Source organism: Mustelus asterias, chromosome 6 (genome assembly GCF_964213995.1).
Source record: "Mustelus asterias chromosome 6, sMusAst1.hap1.1, whole genome shotgun sequence".
NCBI lineage: Eukaryota > Metazoa > Chordata > Chondrichthyes > Carcharhiniformes > Triakidae > Mustelus > Mustelus asterias.
The window spans coordinates 53,643,578-53,668,399 of record NC_135806.1 but is presented as its reverse complement, the minus strand read 5'-3'; the positions used below and the strand labels follow the sequence as shown (position 1 = coordinate 53,668,399).

The following is a 24,822-nucleotide window of genomic DNA, read 5'->3' as shown; positions in this document are numbered from 1 at the left end:
TGATCGGGGGGTGGGGTCAGAGTGAATGACGGCTCCGATTTTGAGTGGGGGGGGGGTTATTGCTGATCTCATCTCTGAGCAGCCAGGTTTTGCTGGCATGCTGAGCGCCCTGCCCCCCTCCTTCTCCCCATTTGCCCTCTATTTCTGAATTTCTCAGAATATTCATACATTTCATTTTCTTGTAATTAGCTGCTAAGGAATGTTTCCCACGAGAAATTTATAATAAGGCTATTGCAGGCCTTAATCTAGAATACCTCTTTAACCTTTCAGCTAATCCTCTTAATCCTTCTAAACTTCTTTCCATTTCAAGTGCTTTTGGACCTGTTTATGTAATAAAGAATTTTTACATCACTGCAGATCAATCCAATATTGAGTATAAATTTAATTCCAGGTACAATAGTGATCAAAATTCTGAGATTTTCATTGCAAATTGTTTTTTCGTCCAAGCAAATTACTATTTTGGATAAATGTAGCCATTACTTTGTTCGAGCATCTTCCATTGAGTTGACAGATAATTTGGATATCGCGATAATTCAGATATCGCGATTATACAGATAAAGACAGCAGCATTATGCTATTATATTGTGTTATGCACAATATGTTATTCTACTGCTATGGTGAGGTTTTGTGCAGCCTAACTAGCCTTTTTAAGGTCATTACTGAGGACAATAAAGGAGAGACTGAATGTATTTCTAAATTGAGCAAATGATTGTTGTTTCCCTGTGAATTGACAGTTGCTCATAAATCCTCAGCAGCTCCCCAACACAAAAAGATAGAAAATTACTAGCTTGCGATTTGACACATGGATAATGTGTAAAATCCAAGACTTTTAAATGTTTATAATAGACAAATGAATAACTGCTCTGCAAAGTTTTATTTATTTCTCAATAATCTTCCATATCTTGGAGTATATCTTAATTTGTTGTAAGCTACAAGATAGAAGGACAGATAATGATTAGAGTTAAATTTACAACGTCAGTATGAAAGGTTTGAATGGTAGGATGACATGTTTGTTACCTCTGTGTTAAAATATGTAACATTACTGGTGCAATCACATATGAAACCATAGAAAAGCATTATGGACGGAACTTTGCTAGCATGAAAACAGGAGAGTTCCTGATCCGTGTTTTTGGGTGAGTTTTCACTCCCGATCATATGGACTTAGACATTGAAAATATGGGCTAGACCATTTCTAGCTGCTGCTGGCAGTGGGTGGGGCTTAACTCACCAGCCAGCCTGCAGAGGGAGCTATTGCGCATGCACTACCCTTTGATTCTGCACATGCTCAATTCCAACATGCTCAATTTTGACAGACTGAGAGAGACATGTCAGGCAGCCTGGTCAAACCCCACCCACCCCCAAAATCACAAAGGCCCGCGGCCATTTGCGAGCCCCACACCGCCTGAAATGCCGCCCCCACAGCCGCCCAGGCTGATTGCACCCTTCCTGCAACGTTACGATGCAGAGTGGGCCCCTGGCCCCCGCATCACTGATCACATCTGCAGAGTGGCAGCGGGCTCCCCCCCCCCGATCTGATTGCTGGCAGAGTGCGCAGTGGCCCCCCTCCCTGCCCCACATAGCCTGGTGGGATGGCAGTGCCATGGTGCTAGGCTCTTGCCCTTGGCCTCCCTGGGTGGATTCCGGTTCTACTGGCAAGGTTAACACGACTGTTCCCTATTCTGACCTCGCTGGAAATCCAGCTCTCATAAAATCGCAAGAGCTGAGAAATCGGGCATGATCCTGATTTCTCAGCTCTCGTGCGATTTTACCAACTCGCTCTGCCCAGGACAGGGCAAGCCGGTAAATTCCAGCCTATAATGTGTCATCAAGCTGCGCTATTCTGAATTCCTTTACCATGAACAACATGATTATGTGCCATGTGTCATATATTGTAGGTGACGAGACAAATGACTCCAACAACATGAAATGTCTCCAAATGTTATAACAAAAGGCAGTGTTTTTCAGACATCCAGGGGGGTTGTACCTGTTTTATCCAAGGTGAAAATCAACTTTGATGTTAACAAATTGAAACTTATTTATTTTCCAGGGTTGCATTACATTGCTTGAACTTTGAAACTGTTTCTTGTGCATAACAATTTGTATTTATTTTCTATTGCATCTTTAAAATGTTCTCTATTGCACCATGATGACCATGAGGTCCCCTGTGTAATGGTGCATGATGCAACAGGAAGCGAAAGCAGGAAGTGCACAAGAACATATGTCCAGCTTCCTTGTGATGGGTAGGAACAGTTATTCCATGGGGAGATGGCAGTGGTATTGTCACTGAGCTAGTAATCGAAACGCCCTGGGGACATGGGTTCAATTCCACCATGGCAGCTGGCGGAATGCAAATTCAATTAATTTATCTGGAACCATGAAACTCACCAGCTGTTGTAAAAACCCATCTGGTTCACTAATGTCACCTTTACCTGGTTTAGCCTACACATGATTCCAGACCCTCAGCAACGTGGTTGACTCTTAAACTGCCCTCTGAGATGACCCTGGCAAGCCACTCAATTCAAAGGCAAGCAGGGATGGGTAGCAAATGATGGCTTTACCAGTGATGCCCACAACCCATTGAGGAACATAGAACATATAGAACATTACAGCGCAGTACAGGCCCTTCAGACCTCTATGTTGCGCCGACCAGTGAAACCAATCTAAAGCCCATCTAAACTACACTATTCCAATATCATCCATATGTTTATCCAATGACCATTTAAATGCCCTTAATGTTGGCGAGTCCACTACTGCTGCAGGCAGGGCATTCCACGCCCTTACTACTCTCTGAGTAAAGAACCTACCTCTGACATCTGTCCTGTATCTATCACCCCTCAATTTAAAGCTATGTCTCCTCGTGCTAGCTATCACCATCCGAGGAAAAAGGCTCTCACTATCCCCCAGATATTGGATCACTTAATAGAAAGTATAGAACATTTTTAATTATCACCAGGTTTCAACATGTTGCAAAATTTATTTCATTGCTTGAAAACTTTGCGGATTGTGGATTGTTATAAAAGATTATGACCACATGATATAGAATATAGTGTATGGTCAACAGTACTAAAGCAAAGGTGTCCGGCTCCCACTATTTTCCCCGTTGTTTGGAACTTTTCAGATACAGGCATCTCTCGGTCATTTCTGTGGTTAGCTACAGACTTAGAGGAAAATGAGATTGGTCTGTACCAAGTTCTACTTCTTCTTGAAATATTGGTAGCAGAGTGTGCACAATCCATTCTGGGACATGTACCTTTATCAGTACTTAAGAGGAAGGTTTTGGTAACCTGAATTCTATAATTTATTTCTCTTTGGTTGCATTGTTTTAGCATTGTAGGCTAAGATTTCTGTCATGGTAGAGAGCCTCTCCATTGAGGTGAAAATGGCAGCTAAACTCAAAACTCCTAAGTCCGACCCACAAGTGCTGCATTTCCAATTTCACAGGGGCGGGACTGGAGTCAGAACAGGGTTTGCGCATGCACGGTTTACAGAGGCAGCTGGCCATTTAATTAATCAGCTGCCTTGACGGAAGTGGGATTTTGGTGGGCCAAGAGTGTGAAACCCAGAATAGCAGATCAAACCAGATAATAGCTGGTCTGACCTTGGTGGTTTCATTTGGAAATCCAGAATATCCTTTTGAAGAGAGAGGTACTGCTTTGGATATGGTCCCAGGACACCTTTGAGAGAGATATGGCACTTCTTGAAATTGTTAAAAATAAACATAAAAAATAATCTGTGTGCAAAACATGCATAAACTTATTGGAACTGTCAAAGAATACTAGGTGAGTTGGCATGGAGGGAGTAAGGGCAAAGGATGGTGAGTGGAGAATATGGGTTGGCATGAGTTGACAAGTTGCCATTGGGGCTATGAAGAGCCATGTAGGCGGTGTAGAGGGTATGGGTGATCCTGGGGGTGGGTGGGGGGAATAAGGTGGCATAGGTTGGCGTGGATGGGGCATGGTGTGTTGCGGGAGGGGGATTGGTGGGGAGTGTGGGCTGGAGGGCTGTTTTTGTTTCAATCTTTTAATTTAATTCAACAAAGTGCCGGAGCACAGAGGCAGGCCCTCTGTCCAGCTCGCCTCAGCACCCGACAGACTCTGCACTCATTCAGAGTGCCAGCAGACCCAACTTCTAATCCAACCTTCACTCCCCACTATCCTCAGAATGCAGATCAAAACGGCAGGCTGCTATTTTTAAAATCAGTTTCCATGCACCTGACTCAGAAGTGGAAATCTGAGCCATAGTATTTGGATTTTTCCAGTGCCTGGAATCGCCATTTTTTTGAAGCTTGTTACCATAGAACAATTCCATTTTAATATGTCGCAAGGTAAAAGCACTAAAAGTTCTTTGTCTAGTCTGTAGTGGGCAGCACAGTGGTTAGCAATGCTGCCTCACAGCGCCAGGGATTCGGGTTCGATTCCGGCCTTGGGTGACTGTCTGTGTGGAGGTGGCACATTCTCCCCATGCCTGCATGGGTTTCCTCCCAAGCCCAAAGATGTGCGGGTTAGGTTGACCATGCTAAATCGCCCTCAAGTGTCTGGGGGATTAGGAGGGTAAATATGTGGGATTACGGGAATAGAGCCTGGGTGGGATTGCCGGTACAGGCCGAATGACCTCCCTCTGCACTATAGGAATTCTATGATTCTAATAAAAAGCAGGTTAATTAATCAGTAGCTGAGTGTATAATGTTGAGTTGGTGAAATATTACTGGAATGAGATTGGGAAATATCACCGCTGTTACTTCTTGTAAAGATAGACAGTGGTTGGGTTGAAATTTTTGCAAATTTGTTGGTGTTCATTCTGGTGCATTAAAGCCCTGGATTGTCTATCAGAAACTTTAAATCACTGAAACTTTAACATACACTGACCAACTGTGTTCACTTACCAATAAAACTATTGGAATTAAACTACCAAAGGAAATGCTTCTTTCTCCATCATACAACAGAGCAATACCTATTTCTTACGGGTGTGTTGTTCACCTTGCCCTGCAACAACCATTTGCATTTATATAGCACCTTTAACATTATAAAAGGTCTCTCGGCACTTCACAGGAATATTATCAAACAAAATTTGGCACCAGCTGCTAAAGGAGAAATTTAGACAGATGACCAAAAACCTGGGAAAAGGTAGGTTTTAAAGGAGGAGAGAGTGGCAGAGAGTTTGGCGAGAAAATTCCAGAGTTTAGCACCTAGGCAGCTGATGGCACAGCCAACGATGACAAAGTGATTCAAATTGGGGATGTGTAAGAGTCCAGAATTGGAGATCTGCTAAGACCTCATTAGATTGTGGGATGTTACAGAGCTAGGGAGGCAGGTGAACATGATTTGCTGCGAGTTAGGATATGGACAGCAGCGTTTTGGATGAGCTAAAGTTTATGGTTGGTGGAAGATGGATAGGCAGCCAGGAGAGCAGGGGAATAGTTGAGACGAGCAGTAACCATGACGTGAATAAGTTGGATTGGCAGGATATAGGCTGAGGCAGGGGTGTAGTCGGACACTGTTATGGAGGTAGAAGTAAGTGGTCATGCTGTTGTCGAAAGCCCCTCTTGAGATTAAATGTTCACCAAGTTGCGAATATTCTCCTTCAGGCTCAGACAGTTGTCGAGGAGAGGGATGGAGTCAGTGGTTAGGGGAAGTAGTTTATGGTGGGGTCCAAAAAGCAGTGGCTTTTGTTTTTGCAATATTGAGTTGGAGGAGATCCCTGCACGTCCAGAACTGTATTTCAGACAAATGATGGCACAATGGTTAGCACTGCTGCCTCACAGTGCCAGGGACCCGGGTTCAATTCCCAGCTTGGGTCCCTGTGTGTGGAGTTTGCACATTCTCCCCGTGTCTGCATGGGTTTCCTCTGGGTGCTCCGGTTTCCTCCCACAGTCCAAAGATGTGCGGGTTAGGTGGATTGGCCATGCAAAATTGTTCCTTGGTGTCAGGGGGACTAGATAGGGTAAATGCATAGGGCTGTGGGGATAGGACCTGGGTGGGATTGTGGTTGGTGCGGACTCGATGGGCCGAGTGGCCTCCTTTTGCACTGTAGGATTCTATGATTGTATGAAATCAGAGATAGTTGAGGGGTGCAGAGAGTGGATGGTGAGATACAGCTAGGTTTGTCAGTATTGATTTAGAACGTGGCTTGTTTTTGGATGATGTCGCTGAGGAGCAGCATGTAAATGAAAAATAGGAGCAGGTCAAGCACAGGTCCTTCCAGAGTTGTGGTGTGGGAGTGGGAAGAGTAGCCATCACAGGTGATTCTGTGGTTACAACTGGATAGATAAAAATGGGACTAGGTGAGAGCATTCCCATCCAGCTGGAGAGAGCTGTTGGAGGAGGATGGTATAATCAACCATGCCAAAGGCTGCAGACAGGTTGATTAGTGCAAGAATAAATAATTTACCTTAGTCACAGTCACAGAGTATTATTTGATTAGGGCTGCTACAGTACTCTGGGATGGGCATAAACCTGATTGGAGGGATTCGTACTTGAAGTTGCTGGAAAGATGGACGCTCATGTACTTTGTAGAGGGAAAGGAGATTGGAGATGAGGCGGTAGTTTACAAGGACAGAGCAGTCAAGTGTTTTTCTTTAGGAGAGGGGTGATGCTGGCAGATTTGAAGACATGGGGAACAATACCTGAGGGGAGAGACAGTTAACAATATCAGCCAACATGGAGGCCAGGAAAGGAAGTTGGTTAGTCAGTAATTTATGGTACTTGGTACCGTTTTGTGGTCAAAGACCACATTTTAGTTAAATATGCTTTGCCATTATTCTATTTATGCCATATAGAATATTTATATATTGTATTTGATTTATTATTATCACATGTATTAACATAATGAAAAGTATTGTTTCTTGTGTGCTATACAGACAAAGCATACTGTTCATAGAGAAGGAAATGAGAGAGTGCAGAATATAGTGTTATAGTCATAGCTAGGGAGTAGAGAAAGATCAACTTAATGCAAGGTAAGTCCATTCAAAAGTCTGACAACAGCAGGGAAGCAGCTGTTCTTGAGTCGGTTGGTATGTGACCTCAGACTTTTATATGTTTTTCCTGAAGGAAGAAGGTGGAAGAGAGTATGTCCAGGATACGTGGGGTCCTTAATTATGCTGGCTGCTTCGCTGAGGTAGCGGGAAGTGTAGACAGAATCAATGGATGGGAGGCTGATTTGCGTGATGGATTGGGCTACATTCACGACCTTTTGTAGTTCCTTGCGGTCTTGGGCAGAGCAGGAGCCATACCAAGCTGTGATACAACCAGAAAGAATGCTTTCTATGGTGCATCAGTAAAAGTTGGAGAGAGTCGTAGCTGACATGCCAAATTTCCTTAATCTTCTGAGAAAGTTGAGGTAACTATAGTGTTGGCTTGGGGGGAGCCAGGACAGGTTGTTGGTGATCTGGACACATAAAAACTTGAAGCTCTCAACCCTTTCTACTTCGTCCCTGTTGATGTCGACAGGGGAAAGTTCTCCTTTATGCTTCCTGAAGTTGATGACAATCTCCTTTGTTTTGTTGACATTGAGGAAGAGATTGCTGTCAACAGAAGTCTGTTATGCAAGGGAATTGAAGATTTTATGGTCTGTTTGTTGACCAATTTCTGAGACGAAAGCAATGTATTGTGGAAACTGGATTGCTTTAAGCCTTCAATCCCTGGTTAGGTTAATGCTCTCAGATGCTGTCAATTTATTCACCCTTGAGCTTTTCAACTATTTGGCGCTTAGCCAGTAATATTATTCCCACAGTGGACTATCTGGGTTGTACTTTTATACAAGTTACCGAATGAAGAGCCCAAATGCCTCAAGTTCTATTTCTAATGAGGATAAAGTATCTGTTTTTCTCTCTAAGTAACAAACCGGCAACTAACTCATGAAAGCCACAGCTTTAGGACATATGATTGCTAGAAGTGCAATTTCTGTAGCATGTTATTAGTTATGCAGAAAAATAATTATCCCCTCAGTTTTTGTGAAATGACATTCTAAGTTTCTATCCTCTTGTTATCTGAATGCTGGTTCTGGTATCTGTTCCAATCAGGATTCTTTGACAGGGTAATTTGAATTGATGAGAGTTGTATTTTACCCAGTCCACCATTTATTTAAGGAATTCTGCTGGGAGAAGCTTTTTGCAATATGTATGACCTGTCCAAGTTCTCTAGACTGCGCTCTTATCAGAGCTACATGTCTGCATATTTGTTACATTGTGTGATATCCATCATCTTTTGGAATATTGCTTTAGAGAAACGGACATTGATTGAAAATATTCTTTTCACAAAAAATGTGAACATTTTATTTCTGGCCATGTTTATTTTAGTCGCCTTCATGCCCAACTCGAGTCACGTGACAAAACTTTGGACTGCTCCCAGACCAATTACCACTCTGACTTTGATGTAGGGGTTGCATGAAAAAGGCACAGATTGACTCTTGTGCATTTTTGTTTTACTGATGGGTCACCAATTTGTGGAAAGTACCAAGGACATTCTTTCTACAATGGTATTTCTGTGATCAAGAGTTCCGTTGAAGCACCAATGAATTGTTAAAAATGGCTTTCTCAATTTTTCTTTTTCACACACAGCTGAACAAAACCCTATTTCAACCACTATCCACAATATATTCAGGACAGCTCTTATTTCATAAATTTCAGGTGGACTAAGAAGTGTGTACTCACAGTCAGATAAAGCTGCATTTTGGACATTCCATTGGTCACCAAGGCTGTTGCTTTCTTTCATATCCTCCTTGAAGTTGAAGTGTTTTCTGGGGTCTAAGTCTGCATTTGAAATCTTCACACAGGAAAATAATATCTCCTTTTGAATCAATTGTATTCAAGCCAACAATTACAGCATGTGAATTAAACACTATCACTTGCCTTGCGAGAGGTGGAGAAAAAGACTTGTTTACCACAGTTACCGGGACTATTAGGCAGAAGTGTTTTCAGGTAAACTTGTCAAGTTTATAGAATTGAATTGATTAAATTTAATTGACGAAGAGAATAATAGCAAATGCACAGCGTATTCAGACATGAATAATAGTGATGTGTACTTCCCCCAGAGTGATATCTTTTAAGTACAGTTGAACTTTGCATTGTCAATCCAATTCTATGTTATAGACTGAATTTGGGAACATTTCCAGTACCAAAATGCACACAAGACTGCTTTCAACATAATGTTTCAGTGTGATAATGTTGTGACTTGGACAGTTGCACTATTTCCCACAATGGGATGTCCCACATACTCAGTAATTTGACCTGAACACACACCTCCCTATATGTTTGTAGGTATGGCATTTCATTAATTTGACATGCAGCGTTATTCTTCTATTGGAATAAGTTGAAACAATATTTCATCATTAAAGTAAATGGAAAACATTCCATATGTATTTATTTTGGATGCCCAGTTGACATAATGCTACAATAATATTTAGAAAATGTAGTGAACATTCAACTGTATGCTGTTTAAGATTACTGAACAAAATAGAATCATAGAAACCCTACAGTGCAGAAGGAGGCCATTCGGCCCATCGAGTCTGCACCGACCACAATCCCACCCAGGCCCTACCCCCACACATCTACCCGCTAATCCCTCCAACCTATGCATCCCAGGACTCTAAGGGGCAATTTTTAACCTGGCCAATCAACCTAACCCGCACATCTTTGGACTGTGGGAGGAAACCGGAGGAAACCCACACAGACACGAGGAGAATGTACAAACTCCACACAGACAGTGACCCGAGCCAGGAATTGAACCGGGGACCCTGGAGCTGTGAAGCAGCAGTGCTAACCAACCTCCAAACTAATAAAGTTAGTGGTTGAATTTAATTCTCAGATCTATTCTCAACAATGCGGGTGCTAAATATTTTACACATAACAAAAGATACCATTTAAAAGTCTGTATTACTTTGTTAGCATTTCAAAGGACATTGTTCCTGTAAATGGGTATTTGGTGAGTCTTTTCTTGTTTCTTGTGATCTTGTCCACTCTTAGTGATGGCCCTGAACTGCATGTTCTTGTCCACTGCTTAGTCTTGCAACTCATTCTTCAACCCCTCCCTTCTATCATCAGAAACCATTTGTACATTCACTATTCTTCTGCTTCTTGAAGTCCTTTGCTCAAACCACCTTTCTCTGCTGCTACTTCCTTTTCCTTTAAAAATCTCTATCTATCAGTGTTTTCAGTCTCGGCCTGTGCCTTCCCTCCTAGTTTTTTTTCTTGCTCCATACACCCTCCTAAAGCATTCAGGAACATTCCTTATGTGATAAACAATAAAAGTGCAAGTTCCTCAAACCGAGACAGAGCAAAATTAGTACCAGGTGGCACAGTGGTTAGCACTGTTGCCTCACAGCGCCAGGGACCCGGGTTCGATTTCTGGCTTGGGTCAATGTCTGTGCGGAGTCTGCACGGTTTCCCCATGTCTTCGTGGGTTTCCTTCAGGTGCTCTGGTTTTCTCCCACAAGATGTGCTGCTTAGGTGCGTCAGCTAAATTCTCCCTCGGTGTACCCAAACAGGCACCGGAGTGTGGCGACTTGGGGATTTTCACAGTAACTTCATTGCAGTATTAATGTCAGCCCACTTGTGACAATAAATAAGCTTTAAAAACTGCAGCAGAATGCACCATTGTGCCACTTGCCTATGACATTTTTAGAATCAAAATGAGAAAACTCGAGAATTTCTTTCATGAGGTCTTTGAGTATCTATTCCCTTCAGTTATGCACTGCAGAGTACCACAGTAAATAGGAGCACAAGAGCCTGGATAAAATGTTTGCATCATGAAAAAATGTCACCATAATACGTGACACAAATTATTTTTGCTGCAAACTCAAATATAACCAGACATAGCAATTTCATTAATTCAAAGCTCAGCTAAATTAGTGTTGAAAGTTTACGCAAATGCAAGTTTTAATCCTAAAATAATTCATAATCATTATAGCGGGACTGCATATGGCTAAAAATATACTGAAAACATCAGCCTGGAATCTTCTGCTCACGTTGTGCTGAACATATGAAAATGTGATATAAACAGCCTCTCAAGTTCATTTCCCTTTTCCCTTCCACAAATATTTACAGTTATGATTACGTGAAATGTTTCTTGTGGGAATTACCTCTTGTACCAAGCACAGTACTCTCAGAAACTAGCCATCAAGGGTACAAGAATGCACTGAATTGTAAGTCAGAGGAAGGGTGGTGCACAGACCTTGTTCACCAGCAGTTGAATCTGTTGGTTCTGTCCATCAATTTGTTGCTGTTGGGCGGTCAGCAATGCTAGAACTTCATCTACGCGCTGGTTTTGAAACTCGGTTACAGACTGAAAAGCAAAATTAATTTGTTGATGTAACCATGTCCAACATTCATTCAAACAAAGTGCAGGCAGTTTTCTGTGATGACAGAAGAGGTTTATGTTTTCAAAATTTCAATGTATATATATTTTTTTATTCACCTCAGTAAGATGCTAGAACACACTATCAAGCTGCAACAACAGAGCTACGGTTGTGTAAGGGCTTGATGTGGTCAAGTAGCAGATATGAAACCACAGCAACACTAATGAAAATCAATACCATCCTGGACAAAGCAGTCCACTTGATTGGCAACCTATACATCACCTTAAGAATTCACTTCTCAACCAGTGGACTATGACTACAGTATGTACAAGATGCACTGAAGCAACTCCCCAAGGCTTTTTTGACCATACCTCCCAAGCCAGCCTAGAAGGGCAAGGGCAGGTGCTTGGGAATAACATCACCTGCAAATTTCCTTCCAAATCATACACCACCCTGACTTAGAAATGTATCACCCACCATTCCTTCACTGTTCCTGGGTCAGAATCTTAGAACACCTTCTCTAGCTGCACTGTCACAGCTCGGACTGCAGTGACTTGAGAAAGCTGCTGACCCATCACCATCACCTCAAAGGTAATTAGTGATGGATAATAAATGTTGGCCTTGCCAGCAATGTTCATATCCTATGACTGAATTTAAAAAATAAGCAACACTTTGTGACATGGGATCATGTACCATCTACCTGAAACATCATTATGTTGGGTAGCTGTAGCTTGAGTGCACTCCGTGCAGACATCTTTAACCTCTCTTTACACCAATCTGAGATCTCTACCTGCTTCAAGAAGATGACCATCATCCCGGTACCAAAGAATAGCCAGGCTGTGTGTCTTAAGGACTATCGTCTAGGGCTCTGACATCCATCATTATGAAGTGCTTCAAAAGGTTACTCATGGCACGAATCAATTCCGGCCTCCCAGGTTGCCTGGATCCACTGCAGTTTGTCTATCGCCGCAACAGGTCCACAGCAGATGCCATCCCCCTGGCCTTGCACTCAACCCTGGAATACCTGGATGACAAGGCCACCTATGTCAGACTCCTATTTATTGACTACAGCTCAGCCTTCAACAACATTATTCCTACAAAGCTCATCTCCAAACTCCATGGCCTGGGGTTCGGCTCCTCCCTCTGCAACTGGATCCTAGACTTTCTAACTCGCAGACCGCAATCAGTAAGATTAGGTGACAATGCCCCATCTATAATCACCCTCAACAACGGTGCCCCACAAGGCTGTGTCCTCAACCCTTTACTATACTTCTTAAACACCTATGACTGTGTGGCCAGATTCCCCTCCAACTCAATTTTCAAGTTTACTGATGACACCACTATGGTGTGTTGGATCTCAAACAATGATGAGACAGAGTACAGGAAAGAGATAGAGAATCTGGTGAATTGGTGCGACAACAATAATCTCTCCCTCAATGTCAACAAAACGAAGGAGATAGTCATTGACTTCAGGAAGCATAATGGAGGGCATGCCCCTGTCTACATCAATGGGGATGAAGTAGAACGGGTCGAGAGCTTCATGTTTCTAGGTGTTCAGGTCAACAACCTGACCTGGTCCCTCCATGCCGAAGCTATAGTTAAGAAAGCCCACCAACGCATCTACTTTCTCAAGAAACTAAGGAAGTTTGGCATGCCTGCTACGACCCTCACCAACGTTTTTAGATGCACCATAGAAAACATTCTTTCTGGTTGTATTACAGCTTGGTATGTCTCCTGCTCTGTCCAAAACCGTAAAAGCTACAAAGGGTCGTGAACGAAGCTCAATCCATCAATCAAACCAGCCTCCCATCCATTGACTGTGTCTATACTTCCTGCTGCCTCAGAAAAGCAGCCAGCATAATCAAGGACCCCACACACCCTGGATATGCTCTCTTCCACCTTCTTCTGTCGGGAAAAAGATGCAGAAGTCTGAGGACACGTACCAACCAACTCGAGAACAGCTTCTTCCCTGCTGCCATCAGACTTTTGAACGGACCAACCTCGCATTAAGTTGATCTTTCTCTACACCCTAGCTATAACACTACATTCTGCACTCTCTCCTTCTCCAAGTACAGTATGCTTTGTCTGTATAGCATGCAAGAAACAATACTTTTCATTATATACTAATACATGTGACAATAAATGAAATCAAAATAATGTCTGCTTTGCTCCCCTCTCTGTTCCTATGTCCTCTTAGTACTGTAGACAACGTTGAGCTTGAATACCATCACCTTCCAGATATAATGCATTGCTTGCTGTAATCTGGAGCTCTTGCCTTAAAAGTTCTAAAAAGGACACTTTCTTTCTCTTCCACCTGAGCAAACCTGCCTTATCACTGTTTCAGATACTTCTGCTTTCTGCTCCCACACGAGTTTTTAAAAACTTATTGCTGGCCATCGCCTCTTCCCAGACAAAAGCTAAACCCTTCAAGGTGATCTCTCAGCCTTTTAATAGCTTTCCTATATGTCGCTACTTAACTGTATGTGATGGTGCCCTTTTAAATTTGAGGAGTAACCCTTTAAGAGCACTCCGTGCAAGACTCAAGTTGGCTTTACAGTTTCCACCAAGGACAGCTCGTCATTTTCTGGCACGCTTTTTGTGCCTCATACAGCTTTTCAGCTGGATTCAGTGAAGCAGCCCTTTAATTCCTAATTCTCAGCCTTGAATTGAAGCTAAATAATTACAGGAGGATTGAAAATAAATTATGGCGAACAGACAACAGATACAATTAGAACAACACAGACATTCAGACAATGGCAATTTAACAAGGAAAAAATGTAAAATAGTAAGGATCGTTTAATTACAAAAACCTGAATGGTTTTATTCATTCTATTACAGCTGAGTGTGTGATTTATGAAAACCACTACTCTGTAGACAAATAAAGTAATTCCCATTGGAATTAATCCAAGGAATATTTTGTATACAATTTTTAACAAATGCTTGGTAACAAACTGACAAAATAATGGAATAATGGGTCTTTGGTATTAGGCAACTTCAGAAACCAATAGATCAACCATCATCTGAACTTAAGGGTTCATTATTACACTCAAATCACACCAGGCAGCTATTATTTAACACTGCACACAGTGACTGTATTCAATTCTGTGTTGCTCTTTTTAGCCAACCAAGGTCGCAAGTGCAGATACAAACATCATGGCCAGGATTTTACGACCTCGCTCGGGCGAGGTTCGTAAAATCCCGCCCGAGGCCAACCAGAGAGATCCGTTCTTCGAGCCTCGCCCGCCCCGATTCCAGAGCAGGTGTGGCAATAAAATTCCAGCACATGTTGTGGCACTATCCACAACCAATAATATTTTCACTTCATTGTGTGGGTCTTGCATGTCATGTCAATATTACTCATACAGATAATCCCTTTGTCTTGCCTGCAGTACCAGTTATTTAATGGCACTGTTATGAGTTATCATGCCAATGTGTGACAACCAAGCTATGATATCAATCATCCAACATGACTCAAATTGAAATGGAGAAGATTCTAAATAGTATTTCCTTCGCCAAAATGAAAAACTAATTCAAAGTAATGAAAAGAGTTAAGAAATTATTCTGTATTTGCTGGTGGAATCTGAACTGCCATCCTCGAATCCCTTGAAGTCTGTCGATTCTTTGCATCCTGTGCAATGGGCTGGGAGTGTTTTCGGCAGGGGGATTTAAATATAACAGCCCACTGCCTTCCTGTCCACCACAGTCCCTATAATGCCCTCATTTTACAAAAAATCATTAATGGGCAACTGAGCCTGTTAACAAGCCAATTACCCGAATATTATGCTGTCTGCACCATAATGCAATTGACATGGACAGGCAAGCAAGAGCAGGGAGTCTGCTTTTACACAATCTGGGGTGAAAAGGCAGGAAGGATGAGTGGAGTTTTGGGGGGTGCTCCATGTGCATCGGGGGCGTGCCCCTAGCATGGTACCTTTGTGCCTTCCCGCTTGGCTTACAAAACCACACCCCCCTCCATTCCCCTCGTGCCCCCTTCTCCCTAGGGTGCTTGATTCCTTCCCCTCCCCCAAAAACTAGAATGAACCTTAGGCCAGGATACATTACTCTTTACATAGGCCTGCTTGCAGCTCCAGCTGTGCTCACTACTGAGTTCTGGTGCTGCTGGGATTACTACAACTGTCGACCAATCTGATGTCTTCCTACTGAGGGAGAAGAAAAAGGCCTGTTCTCCCCCACTCCCCCTCACTGCTCCCCTTATCGCTGCAAGGTGGCCCTTATTTTAAGTCGATCGGTTTGAAAACTACTTTTGTGACGGGGTGTCAAGCAATACACTACCCCCTTTCCCTGTAAAAGTCATCCCAGCGTTACCGTCTCATCTTTTCCACAAACCAAAGTAATAACTTTGCTGCAGCAATTGTCAATCCAATTCAAACTCTAAGCTAAAATCAGTCAAATACATGAAACCAAAAGAGAAAATGCTGGAAAGTCTAAGCAGGTCTGGCAGCATCTGTAAGGAGAGAAAAGAGCTGACGTTTTGAGTCCAGATGACCCTTTGTCAAAGCCCAGTCAAATGCATGTTGTATCACTCAACAGAAAACTTTTTTTCGCTTTTCTCCAACTCCACTAAAGACAATCCTGTAACAATGCTTCTTACAAATTGCACCATTATACCCTTCCCCCACCACAAATGAGATCATAATATAGTAAGAGTAAGCCATACATCCCTTCAAACCTTCTCCGTAATTCAATAACATCAAGGCTGATCTGCCTGTAGCCTAAATTCCATTTTCCTAACCCTTGAATTCCTTGTTAATCAAAAATCTGTCAGACTCTGTCTTGATGATGTTCAATTAGCAGCCTCCACTGCTCTCTGTGGAAGAATTCCAAAGACTTGCAGAGAAAAATTCTTCCTCATTTTCACCTTCAATGGGAGACACTTATTTTTAAACTGTTACCCTGGCTCTTTACTTCTCGACTGGTATCTATCCTTTCAAGCCCCCTCAGAATCTTATGCTTTTCAATAGATCACCTCTCATTCTTCTGAACTCCAATGAGTAAAGGTCCAACCTACTCAGTATTTCCTCTCAATACAGCCCCTTCACCCTAGGAATTGATCTGGTGAAACTTCTCTGAACTGCTTCCAATACAAGTAAATCCCTCACTAAGTAAGGAGACCAAAACTGTACAAAGTACTCCAGGCGGGGTCCCACCAATGCCCAGGACATTTGTAGCAAGACTTTACTACTTTTACACTTCAACCCCCTTGCAATAAAAACCAACATTCCATTTGCTTTCTAACTACCTGCTGTACTTGCATGCTGACTTTTTTTGTGACTCATGTACAACGGCACTTGGATCCCTCTGTACTGCAGCATTCTGCAGTCTTTCTCCATTTAAATAACATTCTTTTTTTTCTATTCTTCCTGCCAAAGTGGTCAACCGCACATTTTTTCCCACAATTATTTTGGCCACTCACTTAACCTATCCATATCCTGGGTTAACACAGTGGTTAGCACTGCTGCCTCACAGCACCAGGGACCCAGGTTCAATTCCAGCCTTGGGTGACTGCCTGTGTGGAGTTTGCACATTCTCCCCATGTCTGCATGGGTTTCCTCCAGATGCTCCAGTTTCTTCACTCAGTCCAAAAGATATGCAGGTTCGGTGGATTGGCCATGCTGAATTGCTCCTTAGTGTCTCAAGGTGTGTAAGTTAGATGGATTAGCCATGGTAAATGTGTGGGGTACATAGATAGGGTGGAGAAGAAAGCCTGGCTAAGATACTCTGTCAAAGAGCTTGTGCAGACTCAGTGGTCCGAATGGCCTCCTTCTGTAGGGATTCTATGATTCTATATCTCTTTGCAAACTCTCTGTATCCTCCTTACAATTCCCTTCCTACCCATCTTCATGTCACCAGCAGATTTGGCTACAATACAGTTGGTCCCTTTAGACAATTCATTAATGTAGATTGTAAATAGTTGAGGTCCCAGGTCTGATTCCTGCAGTACCCCACTGGTTATAGTTCACTTACCTGAGAATTATCCATTTACCCTGACTCCTTTTCTGTATGTCAGTCCTCTATCCATGCTAATATATCACCTCCAAAACTATGTTTTGTTCAGTAACTAATTATGCGGCGCCTTTTCAAACGCCTTCTGGAAATCCAAATGCACTACATCGAATGGTTCCCCTTTATCCTGCTTGTAACAAAGATCTCTGTTTGGAGTTTGGAAGAACGAGAGGTGATCTTATCAAAAACAAAGTTGGCTCTGCCCGATGTATTTATAATTTTCTAAATGTCCTGCTACCACCTCCTTAATAATGGATTCTAATGGCAGATGTTAAACAAACTGACCTATAGTTTCTTGCTTTCTTTCTCACTCCTTCCTTGTTTAGTGGTGTTACATTTGTTGCTTATCAGAATCTAGGGAATTTTGGAAGATTACAGCCAATGCATTTAAATCTCTGCAGCCACTTAAGGCTCTAAAATACAAGCCACCAGGTCTAGGAGACTTGTCAGCATTTAGTTCCATTAGGTTTCCTGGTACTTTTTCTCTCGTGGTAGTGATTGTTTTAAGTTTCTCTCTCCCTTTCACCCCTTGATTTTCACTATTCTCTGGATGTTTTTTGTATCTTCTACTGTGAAGACCGATACAATAATCTTGTTCAACGTCCCTGACATTTCCTTGTTTCCCATTATTAATTCCCCATCTTACCCTCTAATGGAGCAGTGCTCGCTTTTGTTACTCTTTTTCCTTTTAATGTATGTGTAGATGGTTTTACTGCCTATTTTTATATTTCTTGCCAGTTTTCTCTCGTACTCCAATTTTTCCCTCTTTGTTTTGACCTGCAACTAATCTTTGCAGCATTGTGCACCTTTTCCTCAATTTGATACCATCCTTACCTTCCTTAATTAGGCATTGATGGTGCATCCTATTCGGAGTCTTTTTGCTGAATGAAATGTGGAGAGTTAAGAAATATCTCCTTAACTGTCTGTCACTGTTTTTTTATCTTTTAACCTATTTTCCCATTTCACTTTAGCCAACCTGACTTTATACTCTTAAGTTTAAGACACTAATTTCAGACCCATGCTTTTCACTCTAAAATGGAATGTGAAATTCTATCATGTCATGAACCAAGCTGATATTCTTTCCCCTCCATCCACATCATCCTCCTCTCCTGCCTCTCTTTATTTCCCTCCCCTTTCCCTTTCCTATTCATTATCTCTCCATCCATTCACTTGCTTCTTCCCCCTTCCTTTCCACTCTCCTCATTCTCTCCCCCTTCCATTATCTCTCGGTCCACAGTCTGGATTCAATTAGTCTCACAGCCTTTTATCCTGCTTGTTTTTATGAAGTGTTTTTTTTTCTTCATTCTTCAAGTACAATGTCAGAGAAAATCGACCAGTGAAGACTTGATAACGGTAAAGCAATTTGTACATTTAACAAAAGAGCAGTAATAGCCAGCTGAGAAAAATATAGAACTCCTCGAGAGCCATATAAGTACCATGCATTTTAATTTAGTGGATGTGGGCATTATTGGCGAGGCTGGCATTTATTGCCCATCAAATTCTCTTAAATAAGTGGTTCGCTAGGGCATTTCAGAGGGCAATTTAGGGTCAATGGTATTGCGCATATAGACCAAACTGGATAAGGATGGCAGATTTCCTTCCCAAAAGGATTTTAATGGACCATTTTGGTTTTTACAATGATCCGAAATTGATGTGGCCACTATTACTGGTACTAGCTTTTTATCCCGGATTTACTTTTTAACTGAGACTGGTGTGGTGGGATTTGGTTGTGTGTTCAGATCATTAGTCCAGGCCTCTGTATACTACGTTAGAAACATGACCACTGTGCTAACATTCCTCATTGTAAAATGGTTAGAGAAAGAGAGAGGGAAAGTGCATGTGTATATCCACATTGTTCATAGATGCCTGGAATATTTGCAATAGATACTGATTAGATTATTCAACAACATCTGTAAGTCGTGTGAAAATTGCCATTGTTTCTTTCAGTGGACAAACACATTACAGGCTCCGATGTCATTTAATTTTCTCTTATTTCAGCAAAAATCTTTAATACTTTAAAAAATGGATTAATACCTGTTTCAGTATACAGCTTTTTCCCACTAACATAGAAACATAGAAAAACTACAGCACAAAACAGGCCCTTCGGCCCCACAAGTTGTGCCGAACATATCCCTACCTTTTAGGCCTACCTATAACCCTCCATCCTATTAAGTCCCATGTACTCATCCAGGAGTCTCTTAAAAGACCCTATTGAGTTTGCCTCCACCACCACTGACGGCAGCCGATTCCACTCGCCCACTCGCCCTCTGTGTGAAAAACTTCCCCCTAACATTTCCCCTGTACCTACCCCCCAGCACCTTAAACCTGTGTCCTCTCGTAGCAGCCATTTCCACCCTGGGAAAAAGCCTCTGAGAGTCCACCCAATCTATGCCTCTCAACATCTTATATACCTCTATTAGGTCTCCTCTCATCCTACATCTCTCCAAGGAGAAAAGACCGAGCTCCCTCAGCCTATCCTCATAAGGCATGCCACTCAATCCAGGCAACATCCTTGTAAATCGCCTCTGCACCCTTTCAATCTTTTCCACATCCTTCCTGTAATGAGGTGACCAGAACTGAGCACAGTTCTCCAAGTGGGGTCTGACGAGGGTCTTGTATAGCTGCATCATTATCCCCGGACTCCTAAACTCAATCCCTTGATTGATAAAGGCCAGCACACCATACGCCTTCTTAACCACCTCCTCCACCTGCGGGGCCAATTTTAGAGTCCTATGGACCCGGACCCCAAGGTCCTTCTGATCCTCTACAGTACTAAGAGTCTTTCCCTTTACATTGTACTCCTTCATCCCATTTGACCTGCTAAAATGGACCACTACGCATTTATCTGGGTTGAAGTCCATCTGCCACTTCTCCGCCCAGTCTTGCATCCTATCTATGTCCCTCTGTAACTTCTGACATCCCTCCAGACTATCCACAACCCCACCAACCTTCGAGTCGTCGGCAAACTTACCAACCCATCCCTCCACTTCCTCATCCAGGTCATTTATGAAAATGACAAAACAGCAAGGGTCCCAGAACAGATCCCTGGAGCACACCACTGGTGACCGACCTCCATTTAGAAAAAGACCCATCTATACACACACTCTGCCTCCTTTGGGCAAGCCAGTTCTGGATCCACAGGGCAGCAGCCCCTTGGATCCCATGCCCTCTCACTTTTTCTAGAAGCCTTGCATGGGGGACCTTATCGAACGCCTTGCTAAAATCCATATAAACCACATCCACCGCTTTCCCTTCGTCAATGTGTTTAGTCACATTTTCGAAGAACTCCACCAGGCTCGTAAGGCACGATCTGCCTTTGACAAAGCCATGCTGAGTATTCTTGAGCATACTAAACCTCTCTAAATGCTCATAAATCCTGTCCCTCAGGATCTTCTCCATCAGCTTACCAACCACTGAGGTTAGATTCACCGGTTGGTAATTTCCTGGGCTATCCCTATTCCCCTTCTTGAAAATAGGAACCACATCCGCAATCCTCCGGCACCTCTCCCGTCTCCATCGACGACGCAAAGATCATCGCCAGAGGCTCTGCAATCTCTTCCCTTGTCTCCCACAGTAACCTGGGGTACATCCCATCCGGACCCGGTGACTTATCTATCTTGATGCCATTCAAAGATTCCAGCACAACCTCTTTGTTAAAATCCACATACTCAATCTTTTCAGTCCACCGCAAGCCCGCAGTACATCCACCCAGGTCCTTCTCCTCTGTGAAAACCGAGGCAAAATACTCATTAAGCACCTCTGCCATTTCTACTGGTTCCGTACAGATTTTCCCACCTTCACCTTTTATAGGCCCTATTCCTTCACGTCTCATCCTTTTACTCTTCACATATTTATAGAACACCTTAGGGTTTTCCTTAATCCTACTTGTCAGGGCCTTCTCGTGACCCCTTCTGGCTCTCCTAATTTCCTAATATTCACAAGGATGTTGCCGGGACTTGAGAAGCTGAGTTACAGAGAGAGATTGAATAGGTTGGGACTTTATTCCCTGGAGCGTAGAAGATTGAGGGGAGATTGGATAGAGGTGTATATGATTTTGATGGGTATAGATAGAGTGAATGCAAGCAGGCTTTTTCCGCTGAGGCTAGGGGAGAAAAAAACCAGAGGGCATGGGTTAAGGGTGAAAGGAGAAAAGTTTAAAGGGAATATTAGGGGGGGCTTCTTCACGCAGAGAGTGGTGGGAGTGTGGAATGAGCTGCCGGATAAAGTGGTAACATTTAAGAAAAACTTGGACGGGTTCATGGATGAGAGGGGTGTGGAGGGATATGGTCCAAGTGCAGGTCAGTGGGACTAGGCATAAAATGGTTCAGCACAGACAAGAAGGGCCAAAAGGCCTGTTTCTGAGCTGTAATTATCTATGGTTCTATGGTTTTTTAGTCCCTTCCTACAAGCCGTATACTCATCTAGATCCCTATCTTCGCCAAGCTCTCTGAACCTTTTGTACGCTTTCCTTTTCTTCTCGACTCGGTCCTGCACAGCTTTCGTGCACCACGGTTCCTTTAACTTACTAACTCCTCCCTGTCTGCTCGGAACGTTGGCCTGTAGAACTCCAGACAGACATTCCTTGAAAAACTGCCACCTCTCTTCAGTAGATTTCCCTGAGAATACCTCCTTCCAATTTACTCCTCTAATTTGCTGCCTTATGTCTTCATATTTCCCCTTACTCCATTTTAACGCTTTCCTAGCTTGCCTGATCCTCTCTTTTTCCAATGCAAGCATAAAGGAGATAGAGTTATGATCGCTATCCCCAAGATGCTCTCCCACTGAGAGATCTGACACCTGTCCAGGCTCATTGGTCAGTATCAGGTCAAGTACAGCATCTCCTCTTGTAGGCTTGTCCACATGCTGTGTCAGGAAACCCTCCTGAACACACCTAACGAACTCCTCCCCATCCAATCCCCTTACCCTAGGGATATTCCAATCCATGTTTGGGAAATTAAAGTCTCCTATCACAACAACTCTGCTATTATTGCAACTCTCCAGATCTGTTTCCCTATCTGCTCCTCCACCTCCCTGTCACTTTTGGGCGGCCTATAGAAAACTCCCAGCAAAGTGATCGACCCCTTCCCGCTCCGAACTTCCACCCACAGAGACTCTGTAGACAATCCCTCCACAGCATACACCTTCTCTACAGCTGTGACACTATCCCTGATCAGCAGTGCCACTCCACCCCCTCTCTTGCCTCCTTCCCTGTCCTTCCTGAAACATCTGAATCCCGGCACCTGGAGTATCCAATCCTGTCCCTGAGACATCCAAGTCTCCGTAATGGCCACCACATCACACTTCCAGGCATCAATCCACGCTCTGAGCTCATCCCCGTTATTCACTATACTCCTGGCATTAAAGTAAACACATCTCAATCCTTTGGTCTGAGCTCTCCCCTTCTCTATCCCCCGTCCATCCTCCCTCATTACATCATTAATAAACTTCTAGACTTGCATCTACATCATTAATATGGTCATTTTGTACTTTAAATAATGTGGGTTGACTTTTTTGTAAATACACTCAATGGCTGCAGTTAACACTAGAGATAATTCTGGGTCTATACACGGGTGGATTGAGGTGTCTGGGCACAATGAATATTGTAAAGCTGGATGTGTCTGAGCACGTGCCAGTAAAAGAATGCACCTCAATTTCCTTCCATTATTTAAATTTAAACAGAAGGAAAGTTTAGTTGGGTTCTTTTACAGCATGCGCCCCCAACCCACCAAATTTTCTGCTATTTACTTGCCTAATCTAGCACGCCTATGTGCTATATATTATCATATATAAATCTAATTAATACCTGAAAAGTACCAAGATCTTATTTTCTTCTTTATTCAAGAAGCGGCACATCTGCAGTGATATTTTGTAGCTCTAGACAGTTCACGCAAATAATTCCTATGGGAAAGTTATCCAATCCTACAACAGCTTACTGTAAGATCCAAGAGGTTTATATTGAGTATAGTCACATAATATCACCATAAATCAACAAAGTCATTAAACTGTATATAAAACTTTTATTTTTCCAACATTTTTGGTACTTCAGGATGTGTTGACTTACCCTGTAGAAGGAGACATCGGCAGATTTGTTTTTCCCCTTGTCGTTCTCCAGAATCCTTTCCAGCTTTCCTTCCAGGGAATTTACCTTGTTGACAACTGACTGCTGGTCCTGCAGTACTTTAATTAGCTTATTACTGAGCTCCATGAATCCGTTATGAAGCTCCTCATCCTCAATTTCCAGCTCCTGAGCTTTGTCTTTCAGATCCTTTCCGTCACTGCCTATAAGCTTGACTTGGCTGCCCAGGTTGTTGATGGAGCTATTGTAAACACTCAGTTGTTCCAAAACAGCATTCATCTCTCCCTTCATCTTGTCTGTGTGCTCCTTCAGCCCTTTCCCGAGCAGGTAAAGACCATGGGCGAGTAGGCGAATGTCCTCTGACGAGGCAAATTGAGTTCTCTCTCCTCTGCGAGTGTTCCCAGGAAGGCCCAACGTGGAGCAAATAAGACACATTATTACAATAAAATGAACTGTCTTCATTATTTACCGACAGGCAGTTCAATCTTATCAGTTCTTTTCCCCACTGCTGGTACAGAAACCGTATCACTTCTGATGTGCCAGAACAGACACTTCGCTCCCTTATGTACTGCTGCAGGGTCCTCCCAGTTCCACTTATTTGAATAATAAATACTTAAACTCGTTGGGAACCAAAGTGGCATTGTAAAAACCACAGCTATGCAGTAGCTGCTCTTAAGAGACTGTCTCCAAAATATGTCCCTGTTTAGCTTATTAAAAGTATTTTTCTCTTTTTTATAAACCCAGAATGTGCTTGTCTTACTAACTATACATGTTGAATATATTTCTCATGTTTCTTTTTAATCCAATGCACTTGTGGTTTAATGATGGTGAGAAAAAGGATGCTGAGAACTGTTGTAACCAGGGTTTGCAGCGAACACTCACAGGCTAGGCGTAAGACAAGTAGGTGCACAAGGGGGAAAAGGAACCTCAGCTCTGCCTCAATATTGTGCTTCTTTTGCAGCTTCTGAGAGCACCCTTACTGTATACTGACAATTCTAACACCCACCTCACTCTATGGTTTCACTGAATGAGAATGTTATGCACAATAATGTTAAATTAGGGACTGGTTTTTGCTAATGATGCACGCTAATTGGCAAGTGAATTGATATTAGTTTGTTTTACATAGGATTTTACTGGAAATATAGAAAAGGGCTTTAATTGTGTTGATCAGCGGTAGATTTAAATTGAATGGTGATTTAAACTCATGGTCATGATGCTATGCAATCCCCCCCACTGGAGATATATTTGAAACAATATTGTTTATTAACAGAGCAGCTATTTTTTTAACACACTTGTCAGGTTAATCACCCCAGACATCATATTGGTGAGGGTGTTAGCATGTGGAAAGTGAATGTCCTGCAGAAGTATGCAAAGCAAACAGATCTTGACATCAGTGGGCCGTACAATTTAATACCATTGGTGCCATTTGAAGG

The 24,822-nt window shown here is 42.7% G+C and overlaps 2 protein-coding genes across 6 annotated transcripts in view; one reads left to right on the top strand and one right to left on the bottom strand.

Annotated features, from left to right (window-relative positions):
- Positions 1 to 23,680, bottom strand: part of LOC144495215 (angiopoietin-related protein 3-like) — a 30,142-nt gene extending 6,462 nt beyond the window's left edge. The window contains exons 1-4 of the mRNA XM_078215286.1: positions 23,375 to 23,680; positions 11,166 to 11,276; positions 8,648 to 8,759; positions 255 to 321 (exon numbers count right to left, since the gene is read on the bottom strand). Coding sequence (XP_078071412.1) covers positions 255 to 321; positions 8,648 to 8,759; positions 11,166 to 11,276; positions 23,375 to 23,680 — 596 coding nt within the window. The remainder of the gene's footprint in view (positions 1 to 254; positions 322 to 8,647; positions 8,760 to 11,165; positions 11,277 to 23,374) is intronic.
- The window catches only part of dock8 (dedicator of cytokinesis 8), a 252,915-nt gene that overhangs the window by 120,927 nt on the left and 107,166 nt on the right, over positions 1 to 24,822 (top strand). The gene's annotated exons all lie outside the window — the stretch shown is intronic.